The following is a 14348-nucleotide window of genomic DNA, read 5'->3' as shown; positions in this document are numbered from 1 at the left end:
TATATATATATATATATATATATATATATATATATATATATATATATATATATATATATATATATATATATATATTAAAGAGCATTTGATCATGAATGAATCACTAATTACTAATTTTAGTTGAATATTGTGATCTTTTATGATTTGTATTGAAAATCATGCATTAAATTTAGTCTTTTCAATAGTTTTTTCATATTTTTCTACTTACCGTGCACATTTTTTCCTTTCAAGAGTTCTAGTGCTCATTGTCTCTTCTTCCAAAGCACATTGTTGTGTCTTGCAGTGCACATTGTTGTGCTTTTTAGAGCATTTTCTAAAAATCGTAGGTGGCGAACTTTTTATTAAAAGATCAATTAATCTTGATCACTAATTACTAATTCAAGTTGAATATTGTATGCTTATTTATTATTTATGGTCGTTTATGATTTGTGTTAAAGATTCTATATTAAATTTAAAATTTCAATAATTGTTTCACATCTTTGTGCCTCCAGTGCACATTTTTGTTTTCCATAGCACATTGTTGAGATTCATTTTCATTTTTCACTTGAGGCACCCATCTCACTTGAACCCATATATATATATATATATATATATATATATATATATATATATATATATATATATATATGGAGTGAGGTAAAAAATAGGTCTATGTTTCTTTACCCAATAAAATTTGTGCATGCATGCACTAGGAGTTATATTTCATGGGAGCATATCTATCATTTTCTTCATCAATCAAATCATGCCACGAAATGAAGAGAGCAAATTTCACTTTTAATTATCAATTATTGCGGCACTATCACACTCTTACTCTTATAATTTTTCCTTGTTATATTATTGATTTTTTATTTGTCACAATTCGTCATCTTTTTAAATATTTTGTCATTCCAAAGTTAAAATATAATTTTATCATTCAAATCTCTAAGCCTAATATGTTATTTCTCTCTCTTGTAAACTCAGTTATTGAATGATGAAATATGTGTTAAACATATTTTCTATTAAACAATAAAATAAAAAAAAATTGTGACAAAAAAATGAAAGTCACTAATATAATATAATAAAATTAAAATTTTTCTTTTATTAGAGTTATCATTTTCCTAACAAGGAAGGAAAGTTGGAATTTTCCCGTCTGAAAATATCTGGTGAACTGGCCCCACCTGTCTTCTTCCCCTCCACAAAACCCCATGTCAAACCCCGAGTAGCAGAGAATCTCCCAGGTCGGCTCCTCCCCAGATTTTATTTCTTTTTTTTAATGAATCGTGTGTTGTTGATATTATAACTTGTACGTCATTTTACTGTTTGCCGATCCCGTGTTTTGAACAGGAAATGGCGGGTTGAGGGAGGATTACATATTATCCTCCACCGCCTTACTTTCTACTGATATTTTCAGTTTCTCCAATGTCGGCTTTTACCTTGTCCGTACCAACATCTGTCTGTATATATGTATACACATACATACATTCTTCTTCCCCAAGATTTCATTTCATTCCATTCATCTCCCCTCTCGTCGTCGTCGTCTTCTTCTCAATTTACTCTGCTTTTTTTTCGAAAAAGAGAAAGAAAAGGGAAATGAACCCAGAAGAGAAAAACCCATTTACGCATTCTTCTTCTTCTTCTTCTTCTTTTTCGACTTTCCGGCGACCTGAAACTCCTCCGCTACCGTCCAACACGACACCGTTTTCATCTGAGATGGATTCCGGGTTCCCTGTTTTGTCTCCTCTGTCTATGGCGTTTCCTTACCCGCATTTTTTGGAGTCCGGGTCGTTTCCCGGCCCGATAAGCCGCGCGGAGGGATTCAGTATGCCGCAGCCGCTGGAGTGTTTGCAGGAGACGCCTATACCGCCGTTTCTGTCGAAGACGTTCGATCTGGTGGAGGAGCCGTCGCTGGACCCGATCATATCGTGGGGCCCTAAAGGGGAGAGCTTCGTGGTGTGGGACCCGGTGGATTTCGCCAGGGTGATTCTGCCTCGGAACTTCAAGCACAACAATTTCTCCAGCTTTGTTCGTCAGCTCAATACATATGTGGGTATTGCCTTAACATGCAGCAGCAGCAGCTAACACATGTGGCTGCTGTGCTGTTTCTTCTCCTCTTCTCTTTTTTTCTATGTAATTCTGTCTTCGGGAAATTTCCATGTATTTTTATTTTTTTTTGAATTTTTCTTGTAATTCATTTTGGTTTTTGAATTTTGTAAATGGAATCAAGATGATTAGGTGCAATAGATGTTTTAGGGAAGGTTTGGCTTTGTGTAATAGTTTTAGTGAAAATAAAGAAATCTTGTACTGTAATTGAACTTGGGAGCTTTGGGGGATGATGAGCTGCAGTATAGCTTGGAAGCTTCATCTATCTTTTGCAGGTAGATTCTATGGTTCTGATAAAAACATACTACATACTACATGTTACTGTTCTTTAATTTCTTCTTATGCTTATTACCAGTGAAAAATATGACTTGTTGAGAAGATTGTGTTGTTGTTTTGTGTCCAGAGAAATGCAGCTTCTGGTACTAATGTAACTGAGGGCCTGGTTTTGCTTTGTTTTGTGTAACAATTGACACAGTTTTATTTGGACTGGAAAGTTGAGATTTTGAATCTCACTTTTTTATGATAAATTGGATGGTGCTGCAGGGGTTTCGAAAAATTGATGCTGACAGGTGGGAATTCGCGAATGAGGGGTTCTTGAGAGGGAAGAAGCATCTGTTGAAGAACATCCAAAGGCGAAAGTCTCCCGGGGGTTGTTCTTCTCAGCAGCACACTGGTGGAGTTGAAGGGGAGGTGGAGAAATTGAGGAAGGAGAAGAGAGTGATGATGCAGGAGGTGATTGAGTTGCAGCAGCAGCACTGTGGCACGGTTCAGCACATGGAAGCAGTAAACGAGAAGCTGCAGGCTGCAGAGCAGAGGCAGAAGCAGATGGTTTCTTTCCTGGCTAAGGTGTTTCAGAATCCCAAAGTGTTGGCTCGGCTTCAGGAGCGAAGGACCATTGCAGCCTCTCCAGAGAGAACAATGAAGAAGTTTGTGAAGCATCAGCCTCCCGAGCCTTCCATGGAAGAAGGGCAGATTGTCAAGTACAAGCCTCAACTAGTGGAAGAAATGCCATTTTCAGATGAATTGGGAATAACACAACAGCACCTAGCTGAAGAAGAGGAGGGGGTTTTCGGCCTGGATCCTATATTCAAAGGGAAGAATGTTGCAACTTCTCCTCCACCAGAGACCATGCCCCCTGAGTACTTAGTTTCTTTTCCCTGCGAATCAGGGAAGGAGAAGAACATCCCAGAATTGGTTCCTGCAGAGCTAGAGAGTATTCTGGTTAAAGAAGAGGAAATTTGGAATATGGGATTTGAAGATTCAGCTGGTATGCCAAGTTCTAGCCATGAGTTCTGGGGCAATCTTGGGAGCAGCTACACTGATATTGCAATTTCAGATATGTGGGATATTGAGCCATTGCACACTGCCACAAGTTCAGGTATAATAGAACAGTGGCTGGGTGATGATTCTCCTCTTGCTCAGCCCCAGCCCAGAGATGATAATTCTAAGAAATCCGATCCTTAAGGCCGCCCTTCAGCTTCTGGATCCTTTCCTACCATACTTTAACTTTTTATTATGATCTCAGCTCGTTTAGTTGAAATCTAGTATTGCCTTCTAATAAATTGCTTTTGATATGGTACCACCGCATTAGTCAAATTTATTTAACTTACAAATTGTAAAAAAGATCAGAGGACCAAAAATAGTTAACCATTAACGATCTCTCAGAATATGAATGGTGTGAATTTCCAACCCAATTTAAAATTGCAGTGTTTATTGATACAAAATCAGTAGTTAAAATTTGAAAAAGAAAAAAAAAAATGATTGCTGGAGTAGTACAACATTCTGCAAAACAGTGTCTTGTCTTAATGGAAGAAATTATACATGCACGCTGCTGCTCATCATTTCTCAACGGGCTACCTGAACTAGTATTTACAAAATTCAGCCTGCAAAACTCGCATTGAAACACAAGTCAGTCAAATTTTGGAAAAACTAGCAGCATAATTTCTGTATCTCATGGCTCCTCATGTCTAGAAGCCTATATATCACACACGCATTTCTAACTATGGTAAACATATCCCTCAACTTATAGCAAGTCAATTCAATATACTATGCTTCTAAGATTCCCTAATACGGAAAAAACTGTTGGTTGCACCTTCTCTTTGAGCACGCTAGATAAGAAAGACGTCAAGTTCTTTGAAGCTACAGTAAAGAAACGACAAGCCCAGAACCGTAGGATATGGAATGTGATCACTACTCCATTCCACTCTCTACTCTTTTCGCACCGCAAACTAATATAGGTATCATATTGATTTGAGTTGGGACTTGAAAAGGGAAATAGGTTTACGGGGTTCAATATATAATACCTACCTGACGTAATTGAAGCAGCATCCCTCCAAAAGAAGCTGAAAAACAAAGAATGCCAAACACTGTGCAGAAATCCAACTTCGTATGTACTTTCATGCATTCATGTGAGCAATTGCATGTCAGTACGACCTGGCTGGGGTGTTACAGGAAGTTTAATCAACGGTCTCAACAAATCCATAATAGTTGAAAAGGAAGGGCGTTTCCATGGCTCACTGCATCAGGATTGAAGCGCTCGCTTAGAATACACACAAACAAACAAACAAACAAAGTTTTTTTAACTGCTGATACTAGGTAAGAGAAACACCAAATCAACTCACTTCGCCCAGCAAGCCTCAATAATTGCCGCAACTTGGGGATTCAAATCATGTGGAATTTCAAGCCTTTTGCCCTTAAAGCCAACAGCTGCCACAACCTGCATGATTGTAGATGTTGAGCTATATTTTATTAATAACCCCTCCAACAACAACTTTCCACCCTTTCTTTCAAGATACATACCTGTGCAGGATTCAAATTACCCCAGGGCTGTTGCAATGTAGCCAGCTCCCATAAAATTACTCCAAAACTATACAGATCTGATTTTTCATTAGATGGTTCATCGCGGAGAACTTCAGGTGCCATCCACTCTGGCTGTGAAAGAAATTACAGTTGAGGGAGGTTTCAACATATACAATTATTATGTAAAGCAGTAGTCATACACTCAAACATAAAGCAGACAGGTAATGAAACTTACAGTTCCAGCAGCCGACTTTGATGAAAGAAATGTGTTTGCTTTTAAGCGGGAAAGGCCAAAATCACACACCTGATCAAAACATACATCAGGTAACTAACACCCATAAATTGAGAATGAGAGACTTCAGTTTCAACTTTCAAAACAAGACTCTACAACTCCACGTGATACACAGTATCAATAAATAAATAATAAAAAAGACAGACTGCAGATATGTAAAACAGATAAATTTAGAATGCCCAGCACTTGATGCAGAAGCAATTACACTGCAATAGATAAAATAGTTGGCCACAATATCTACACAGGAAATCTGAAAAAGGTCACTAAATCGTGCTGCTAACCTCATCAATAATCCCAACACATTGCATGTTCATGGTTAAAGGAAATTATCTCACCTTCACTGTATACTTCTTGTCAACTAAAAGATTTGGAGATTTTAAATCTCGATGAACAATCGGTGGATTTCGTTTATGAAGATAATTCATCCCCTTCGCCTGTGCAAGTTGATACCAAAATATTAGGCCAGAAACAGAAGTTTATGGAGCAGGCGCAGCGATACAGGTACAGACACAGACAGAAAGAAGCATGCATTTATATATACCACATCATAAGCCATACAAAGCCGCCGCTTCTCATCCAATGCCTCCCTTGCACCATGTTTGTGCAGAAGTCTATATAAACTACCTCTGAAATATGAAATACAACCAAACAGAACATTTAAATCAGTCTGCTAAGCTAATAGTACTACAAATAGGAGGAAGTTTCTTCTGAAGAGGCTACAAGATGAGACCTTGATAAATATTCTGTAACTATTGACAAATTTGGAGGCTGTGTAACAGCACCCATGAAAAGAACAATATTTGGATGGCGCAAGCGTTTCATGATTGCAACCTAATCCAACAAATTAAAAGATAAAAAAAAAATTAAAACTCAGACAATAAAGTATAGCTAATATCCCTCAGATGGGGGGAGAGAACATGAGACCCAGTGCAGACTCTTACCTCCCGCAAAAATTCATGGTATCGCTCAGGATGAAAATCTTGTTCCATGAGAATCTTCACAGCAACGTCCTGAATGATAAAGGATGCCAAAATAAGTAGAAGGAAGTACCATAAAATACTCTGAAATCTGAATAAAACAACTGAAATGCCACAATTTAATAGCAGGACATATTTGAACTCAGCAATTGAGGCAAGCTTGAAGAACGCATTTCAGAAGAAAAGCAAAGTGCGTACACAATGAAAAATGGTCCTACACATTTAAATGCTCTTTTAAAATCCAAGATAAGATACTCAATGAGTGGGCTCCAAATGAGGTGAATTTAAAGAATATAGGTCTTACAGATCCATGCCAATCAGCACGATGAACTGTACCAAAAGAACCTGAAAATAAGAAAGCCATGTCAGCTGCAGAATGCACTAAACTGTAATCACCAAACAAAATATAAGGCCATGAGATGCATTATACACCACTGAATAGAAGCATCCAGAATTACCTGCACCAATTCTCTCTTTCAGAACAAGGTCAGTCCAAGGAATATCCAGGTCTTCTACATCAATTGCAAGCTCCTTTGGTTTACGCAGAGCTAGTTGACCTCCATCTGTAAACCTTGTGTCTTTAGTTGAATCTAGCCTTGGGTCAGGTCGAATTATAGGCAGTTGTACATCTCTGCCCACGTTCATTGAGTTTATGATATTAGAAGGACCATACATTCCGGCTCGTTGTGATTCTAGACCACCCCCCATTCTCTGGACATTAGTTGGTGGTAGAGGAAACCTAGAAATTTCCTCTTGATTGCTCGAACTAGGAATAAAGCAGTTCCTGTCCATGCCACCACTATCTGCCTGTTTAGGATAAACTGGAACACCAGCATCTCCACTAACAGTAGTCCCTAGCATACAATATCAAATTCAGATATTATTGAATATGAGTCGATCAAAGAATCCCGTTAAATAATGCAATCTGTTGAAACATCATGGAGCAAAATCAGGAATGCTTCAATAATGTTAAAATAATAATCTAGAGCAATGTGTATTCTAGAGTAATGTGCAGTCTTGAGCATTGTGCTATTCCTAGAGGAGTGTGATAGTCTTGAGCAGTGTGTAGCTCATGACTATATATATGTGTGTATATTAGTGTATGGAGTATGAAGTATGCAGTGAAGTAATAGATATAGAAATATAAGAATTATAACCATTTCTCCATCCTTGATTATTCATTTAGCTTCTTCCTAACTGGCGGGTGGTGTTATTCTCCACCCGCCAGACCTGTGTTTCTTCCAAATTCAACATGGTATCAGAGCCTCTTGCCTAGGCTGTTTTTCTTCTGGTTTTTCTTTTTCCAAATATTTTCCGGCAGTGGCGTAAAAACAGCAACTGTTTTCTGGTCATATCTTTCTCCTCCGATCTCCGATCAAGGTGCCGTTTTCTCCATTGGGTTCGTTTCGAGGAGACGTATCTAGCAGTGTTTTTCCAGATCCTTCGCCGTCGCCGGTCAACTGCCGGTCAACGGCCAGTCAACGCCGGTCAAAGTCGCCGGTCAACAATCTGAAAATTCCGGCGACTGTTTTCCCACTGTTTTTAGTGTATGATGCTATCTTTTGCATCTTGAACTACCATATCTTTTACCTCTTTTCCTGCTAGTGTCAAGTATTTATTCAGTTCACACAACATCTCCCTCCATCATAGCATCACATGATGTCCCAAACTGCAGTAATACTATGGGCAGTTTTCTGCAAAATTGCTGCAAATTTCTTGGCAACCATTGATGCCTATGGGTGAAATTTGAAGGTTTTTGGGTTTATTGCTGAACTTCTTTGGTTCTTCCCATGGTGTTTACTATTTTTTGGTATAACCGTGCTATTTCTTTATCTCCGGTATGCCTTATCCCATGGATGTTAAGTTTCAGCACTACTATAAAGGCCTTTGATTATTTTCCATGTTTCAAGTAAGGGGAGTGTGACTATCTACAATCAGTGTGCTATCTTCAACTCTGTGTTATTTTCCTTTGCTCCCGTTCACCTCCGCTGCTCTCGATGAAGATTGTTGTTGGCAAGTCATAGAGTGCTTATGTTGCTGTGAGGGTGTTCGTGTTAATCTTTACCCTTGGAGCCATCATTCCCAAGGATGTTCGTGACAAGCTTTGCCCTTGATGCATTTCCAAGGGTTGTGTATAGCATTGTCTCTCCGAAGCCATCCAGCGCTGTTATCCTCTAGCTGCTTGTAATCTTCATTTGTAATTTAGAGTGGAGTTTATGTTTGACTTCAAGCTTGGAACTTCTAGATGTTCCAGCTTGAGGGGGAGTGTTGAAACATCATGGAGCAAAATCAGGAATGCTTCAATAATGTTAAAATAATAATCTAGAGCAATGTGTATTCTAGAGTAATGTGCAGTCTTGAGCATTGTGCTATTCCTAGAGGAGTGTGATAGTCTTGAGCAGTGTGTAGCTCATGACTATATATATGTGTGTATATTAGTGTATGGAGTATGAAGTATGCAGTGAAGTAATAGATATAGAAATATAAGAATTATAACCATTTCTCCATCCTTGATTATTCATTTAGCTTCTTCCTAACTGGCGGGTGGTGTTATTCTCCACCCGCCAGACCTGTGTTTCTTCCAAATTCAACACAATCAATGACAGATAATAATCTGAAGCTCATGCCAAAAACATTCACAATCATATACATACATGCAACTAAATTTACTAAGAGCGGTTTCTCAATTCATCTAAACCATCTTGAATGGGAAATAAATGTTATTCATTTTTGCCTCCTAAATTCTTAGGGAAGAAATCAACTATACTTATAACTATAACTCGGGATAAAAAGAATACATTTAGAGAAGCAATTAAAAGTTCAAAAGAAACAAAATTTTAATTAAATAAATAAAAGGAAAAGATTCATTAGAACTTCCAAAACACAAGATTGGAAACAAGAAAAAATATTCCAGCCAAAACTGTGGCCCATGTTCAAAGGGAAAAACACATGTACCACTCAGAAATTTTAACAATACCTATGCAATGGGGTATGGGTAGCTTTAGCATTTCTTTAATTCTTTTAAGCATATTGAATCCAAAAAACACATTCTCTTAAATTTTAACAGTCCAACACCTGCCTTTCTTTTTATTGTGAAAGGGGGTACCAAACTGTGTTTATCTATCTACATTCTACAGCAAAATCTAGATCTATTATTTGAAACTCAACACTGCTTGCACTGACACAGCATAATAAATAAATAAGATACTGAGAACAAAAGGAGAATTTCAGTATGTACTCACCTGTAGAAGAATCAATGAACACAAGATTAAGTGATTGGCAATCTGAGAAATACTGCTTGGCCAATAACTTGAAATCAATCCGAGGTTCAACTTGTTTGAATCTGGGGAAGCGTAATGGAGAAGAAATCGCAATGGAAGATGGACCATTTAGCATTGAATCGGGCTCGCATAAACATCCTGGCATTCCAACCAAATCAACAAGGTATTCCCTGTGGTAACAGAAATTTTCATCTCAGCACAATTTATTAGATTTAACATCTAATTAGCAGGTAATACTTGATAAGAACACCATCAAAGTCTTCATCAACTGTACACATTTTTTATTAGTTAAAATGCATAAACCTAATATCAACATGTGAAATCATGTCCTGACAGTCCACTTATCATCAGTTTCCTTCTGATGTCATTTTCTTTTCAGCATTCTTAGTTTCCCCTTCTTTGCCACCATTAGGTTTGGTAAAACAGAATAACTCACATCAGTATACAGCCACAACATTTGTTTTAAGCCACTACGTTCAGACACTAACTAGTGAAGAATGTGATAACTCAAAAAGCCTATGATGAATTAAGATCGCAAATCTCCTGAAGTCCGCACCCAACAGGCCAACACCTCTATAAAGAAAATCTCTCAAATGAAAAAACTGAAAATGGTAAAGGATATCAGCACAGGTCCCACACTTTACCTGTCAAGCCCAAATCGAACAAGACAGGAGGAAGCATCATCCCGATTACAATACCTACAACCCTTGGCAATTCGACAAGGCAAATCAATAGTGTCAGCAAGTACCTGCAGTAACCATAGTTCAAGAGCACATCAAAAGAAGAATCTTTCAAGAGAAATCTTACCATCATTTCACAAACTAATTGAGTCTCAAAAGAGTTGTCATGTGGATATGGATATGGATATTTAAGAGTTTACAGTTTAAGTAAGTATTTAGACTGACATGCCCAGAGAAAAAAAATCAAGTGGGCGTGGACCAATAGGAATTTGTTCACTATATAATGCCTAATATACAGAACCCAAAACTAGACAACTAAACATCATTATTGCAGAATGATTCACCAAAAACATACTTTGAACAGCAAAGAGCGGTGTCTGCAAAGGCCAACAGACAAGTTACCAATGGGAATCACTATGGATCCTAAACAATCCTTTAGGTCATCTCTGCACTCCTTCCAGATAGGAACCAAGTCAGTTTCTCCAGCAGAAGCTGCACCACTTATGAATGCAATAAAAATTATTTAGAAAAAGGATAGAAACCAAAATCATATTGCTTGAGAATTTATTTGTAAGACCTGTTTCTGAGTTTCTCACCCCATGTGATTGCAAACAAGCTTTGCAAGCTGGTCAACAACCTCTTTTGTTGTGATGCAACTAGGGGACAGATTATGAATGCGATTTTGTAATTCCTTTAAGCTGGGATCAGTACGCCGATCAATCAAAGTCACTTCAACTGAAGGTAGTATGGATGGATCAGCAGCCTTTAATGATTCAAGTGATGGAATACGCCCACTTTCTTGCAGATCAGTGCAAACAATCCACACATATGGATCCATCCCATGAATCAAGTAAAATCCATCAGGAATTTTGTCAAAGTATGATAAGCATCCATTTACCTGATAATCAATAAATTTTAATAGCCACAAAAGTTTAAGGAGAAAGAACAGGGAGAAGGCTGAGGATTATCATAAATTAAACTCTCTTTACATTGGACCCCAAAAACAAACACATATAGAACCTGTTTTCTTTGTATATAAAATAACCAAATGGAACTTTGACTTGATCTATGAATGCCAAAATTGAGAATAGTGACATGGAAATCAAATAGGGAAAGATATTGGATACTAACTCCAAGAACTTAATGTATTCATGATAGTCCAACTCAAGTGTTAGTCCCTTGCTAAGTGGGGTAAACATTTGTTCAAGATACATCAAGAAATGGAGTAACACATAAAGGGTTAAATAAATAAAGAGAAAAGTTTCTGTCAGCTGTAAGTTCATTGTATTGTCAAGAGTAAAGACACTAGTCACACCTTGGGTAGAGCTTCAGAAAAGTTTTGTGGATACTACTAGGTACCATCTACATGGTCTAAAGTCAGAACAATCCCTAATATTCTTTTGGAAACAGGAAGGAGGAGGAGAGGGAGTATGGGGTGGGGACGTGGGGTGACTGATAATTTCCTTTTATTTTTGAATTTCTACTGTGACAAAACATAGAGCTTCTACACTGAAGTTATTGTGATTCCTGAGCCTTTTGAGAATCAAGATAATATCAGTTTTGCCAAGCACAAGCAAAATAAACTAAAGCTTTGCAGGGACTTAGTAATAGAACAGATAAATTGCACCCCAGTTTTGACCCCAGTTTTGAGGGGTTGCCTCAAAAACAGGTCAAACCCAAACTTTGAAGCATTAAACCAATCTAAATAAGTAGCAAAATAACAAAAATGGAACACATGTATTCATTACAATAAAGATCACTATTCCACCACTTCTTTCCAAAGCCTTCAAGTTGGCTTTTTTATGGAACACAATTCATTACAATGAAGATTACTATTCAAACACTTCTTTCCACAGCCTTCAAGTTAGTATGTTTTTTTTATCAGTAAGCAGTCAGAAACTAGTTGGAGTAGGGATTTTCCACCTAATCTTCATTCCAATTAGCACTTCTTGCAGACTTCTGCATAGTTATTTTCAATAGTGTTGCATTTTATAGAACTCAATTTTTTAATCAACAGTGGATATTATTAGGATCAAAAGTAATGCTTCAACCACCCAGGCTGCAGAATACATATTGTTGAATCCTATGCATCTCTCTATGTGTTACCAATATGAATCCTCTACATTTCAGAATCCCCAAAATTTTGGTAAAGGACAAAAAGTGAGCCAAAAAAGGAAGAGGTATAATGTAATTTGATTGACATAATTGATACAAGGAATATATAAGTATACTCCGTATATGAGACTTACCCAGAATCTATGCGACATGGCCTCTGCTGAGACAGTTAAAGCTGAAGACCTTGATGCCGCCTCATCTGGCACGGGATCCAAAAAGTTGGGATCCTCTGCACAGGTAGCTTCTGAGGAAAGCCGTAACGCCAGCGCGAGCTGCATCTGATAACTCTCTTCAGTTTGCTGCGCCCAACTCTTGGACGAAGATGAGCCACCACCGCCTACGGAGGAGACTTCCGCCGCCTTTAGCCCACCAACACCGTCATTCAATTGCCCATAAGATGCATCGGGATTCGATAGCGACGGTATGCAGTACTCCCCGGAGATGGAGCTCTCCCCGAAACTACTCCCGCTAGACTGCCTCTGCAGAGCGATGGAAACCGGGTACCCGGAAGCCCCGATCCGACTCTGAGCTTGATTCATCCGATTATCAATCAAGTCGGAATCGGATCCTTTCCCCTTACTCTTCTCCCCTGACAGAGACTCGTGATACGGCGCCCCAGCTGCAGCCCCCGCAATCTTGGGCAAAAGATGAGGCGGCGGCTGGTGGAAGTTATCGTCCGGAATCTGATTCAACAAAGTATAATTCGATCGCCTACCCGGCATTTCCATCGAAAAAAAAAAAAAAAAACAAAAGTAAACCACTGAAATCCGAAATCAAAAAACCCTAGAAACCCTAGCAATCACCATCTCAGTATCACTGATCCTCATCAGTCATCACTGTCCCTCCCTCGCTAACTACAGCTCTTATGGCGTTCACACTTGTCGGAGAGAGGAAAAAGAAATTACTAGGACGTTTTCAGTTGGTGGCGCAATCGTAATATTCTGAGAATTCGGGTGGTACGATAATAATAATAATAATAAAGGCCGGAATTCTTTATTTTTTGCTTCTACGTTAAATTGTTTGAGGCAGACACAAAAAGAAAAAGAGAAAAGTGTGCGCGTGAACGCTGGAATTTTTGTTCCCACCTTTATTTTTGCCTATAAGCTCGCTGCTCGCTATAGAGGGTGGGTGCGTTGAATTCAGACTTTCAGCAGGCAGTTGGACTAATTACATTTCATACAACCAATTCCATCCACATAATTAAATCCACATCAATGCGATGCTGAGACCAGGGGGCGTCAATTTTGCCCTCCATTAAAATGCCGCCTAATACACTACTTACAACTTACGTACTCAATTTTCGACTATCAGCTAAACAAGTTTTTTTTTTTTTTTTGAAAAAAGTGTCAAATAGGCCACTGAACTTATCGCTTTTGTGCAATTGGACCATTGAACTTAAAAAGTGTGCAATTCAACCATCAAACAAGCAAAATTTGTGCAATTGAACCATTTTTACAAAAACTTTCTGGTAAAATCCAATTATATTACTAACATATATGTATTAAGAGTGACATTTTCTTCTACCAGAGTCAATATTGAAATGTTTTTAATTCAAATTGAATTAAATTTTTTTGTAAAAATGGTCCAATTGCACAAATTTTACTTGTTTGATGGTTGAATTGCACACTTTTTAAGTTCAATGGCCCAATTGCACAAAAGCGACAAGTTCAGTGGCCTATTTGACACTTTTTCCTTTTTTTTTTTAATAAAGTTCAAATAGGTCACCAAACATAACTTGAAAGTTTAATTAGGCCACTGAATGAATAAAAAAAATGCAATTAAGTCACTGAACACTCCAAATATATGTAATTTCACCTGATAGCAAGTTAGCTTCCATTTCATCAGGTTGTCTGCTTACGTGAATGGTGAGTTGGCATTTTAAAATAATTTTAATAATGAACTTTTAAAATAAAAATTAAAAACTAAAAATTTTAAAAATTAAAAAGACACAAACCCACGGCTCTACAGATAAGTATTCCATTTTGTTGACGAAAAACTGCGTTAGGCAGTCGAGATAAGCTAGTTTGATGGGCAAAATGAAAATATAATGAACCTTCAATTTGACTTCAATTGATATATAGTGTATGTTAATTGTGATTGGTGGCTTAAAGTCAATTAGTCATAG

The 14348-nt window shown here is 37.8% G+C and overlaps 2 protein-coding genes across 2 annotated transcripts; one reads left to right on the top strand and one right to left on the bottom strand.

Moving 5' to 3' along the window:
• The first annotated feature begins 1253 nt into the window (after positions 1-1253).
• LOC116032832 (heat stress transcription factor A-3) lies at positions 1254-3661 on the top strand. The gene is made up of 2 exons (XM_031275559.1): positions 1254-2022; positions 2623-3661. Exons 1-2 carry the CDS (start codon positions 1399-1401, stop codon positions 3541-3543), a joined length of 1545 nt encoding a protein of 514 aa, XP_031131419.1. The 5' UTR covers positions 1254-1398; the 3' UTR covers positions 3544-3661.
• Positions 3662-3738: 77 nt separating this feature from the next.
• LOC116032823 (serine/threonine-protein kinase CTR1-like) lies at positions 3739-13331 on the bottom strand. The gene is made up of 16 exons (XM_031275547.1): positions 12358-13331; positions 10705-11006; positions 10464-10608; positions 10073-10176; positions 9390-9598; positions 6606-7001; positions 6452-6492; positions 6112-6180; positions 5901-6001; positions 5712-5796; positions 5506-5604; positions 5114-5182; positions 4879-5010; positions 4701-4795; positions 4387-4595; positions 3739-3962 (listed from the first exon to the last, which is right to left on the bottom strand). Exons 1-15 carry the CDS (start codon positions 12949-12951, stop codon positions 4484-4486), a joined length of 2553 nt encoding a protein of 850 aa, XP_031131407.1. The 5' UTR covers positions 12952-13331; the 3' UTR covers positions 3739-3962; positions 4387-4483.
• Positions 13332-14348: the final 1017 nt, after the last annotated feature.

Source organism: Ipomoea triloba, chromosome 1, assembly GCF_003576645.1.
Source record: "Ipomoea triloba cultivar NCNSP0323 chromosome 1, ASM357664v1".
Lineage (NCBI taxonomy): Eukaryota > Viridiplantae > Streptophyta > Magnoliopsida > Solanales > Convolvulaceae > Ipomoea > Ipomoea triloba.
Note: the sequence above shows the minus strand (reverse complement) of the source record. Positions and strands in the feature narration are given on the sequence as shown.

Excerpts from the sequence above, each read along its gene's own strand:
- LOC116032832 (XM_031275559.1), top strand. The coding sequence starts at position 1,399 with ATGTCGGCTTTTACCTTGTCCGTACCAACATCTGTCTGTATATATGTA. Across the intron at positions 2,023-2,622 it reads TTCGTCAGCTCAATACATAT|GGGTTTCGAAAAATTGATGC; the intron begins GTGGGTATTGCC and ends ATGGTGCTGCAG.
- LOC116032823 (XM_031275547.1), bottom strand. The coding sequence starts at position 12,951 with ATGGAAATGCCGGGTAGGCGATCGAATTATACTTTGTTGAATCAGATT. Across the intron at positions 9,599-10,072 it reads GTTCGATTTGGGCTTGACAG|GGAATACCTTGTTGATTTGG; the intron begins GTAAAGTGTGGG and ends CTGTTACCACAG. Across the intron at positions 4,796-4,878 it reads GTAATTTGAATCCTGCACAG|GTTGTGGCAGCTGTTGGCTT; the intron begins GTATGTATCTTG and ends ACAATCATGCAG.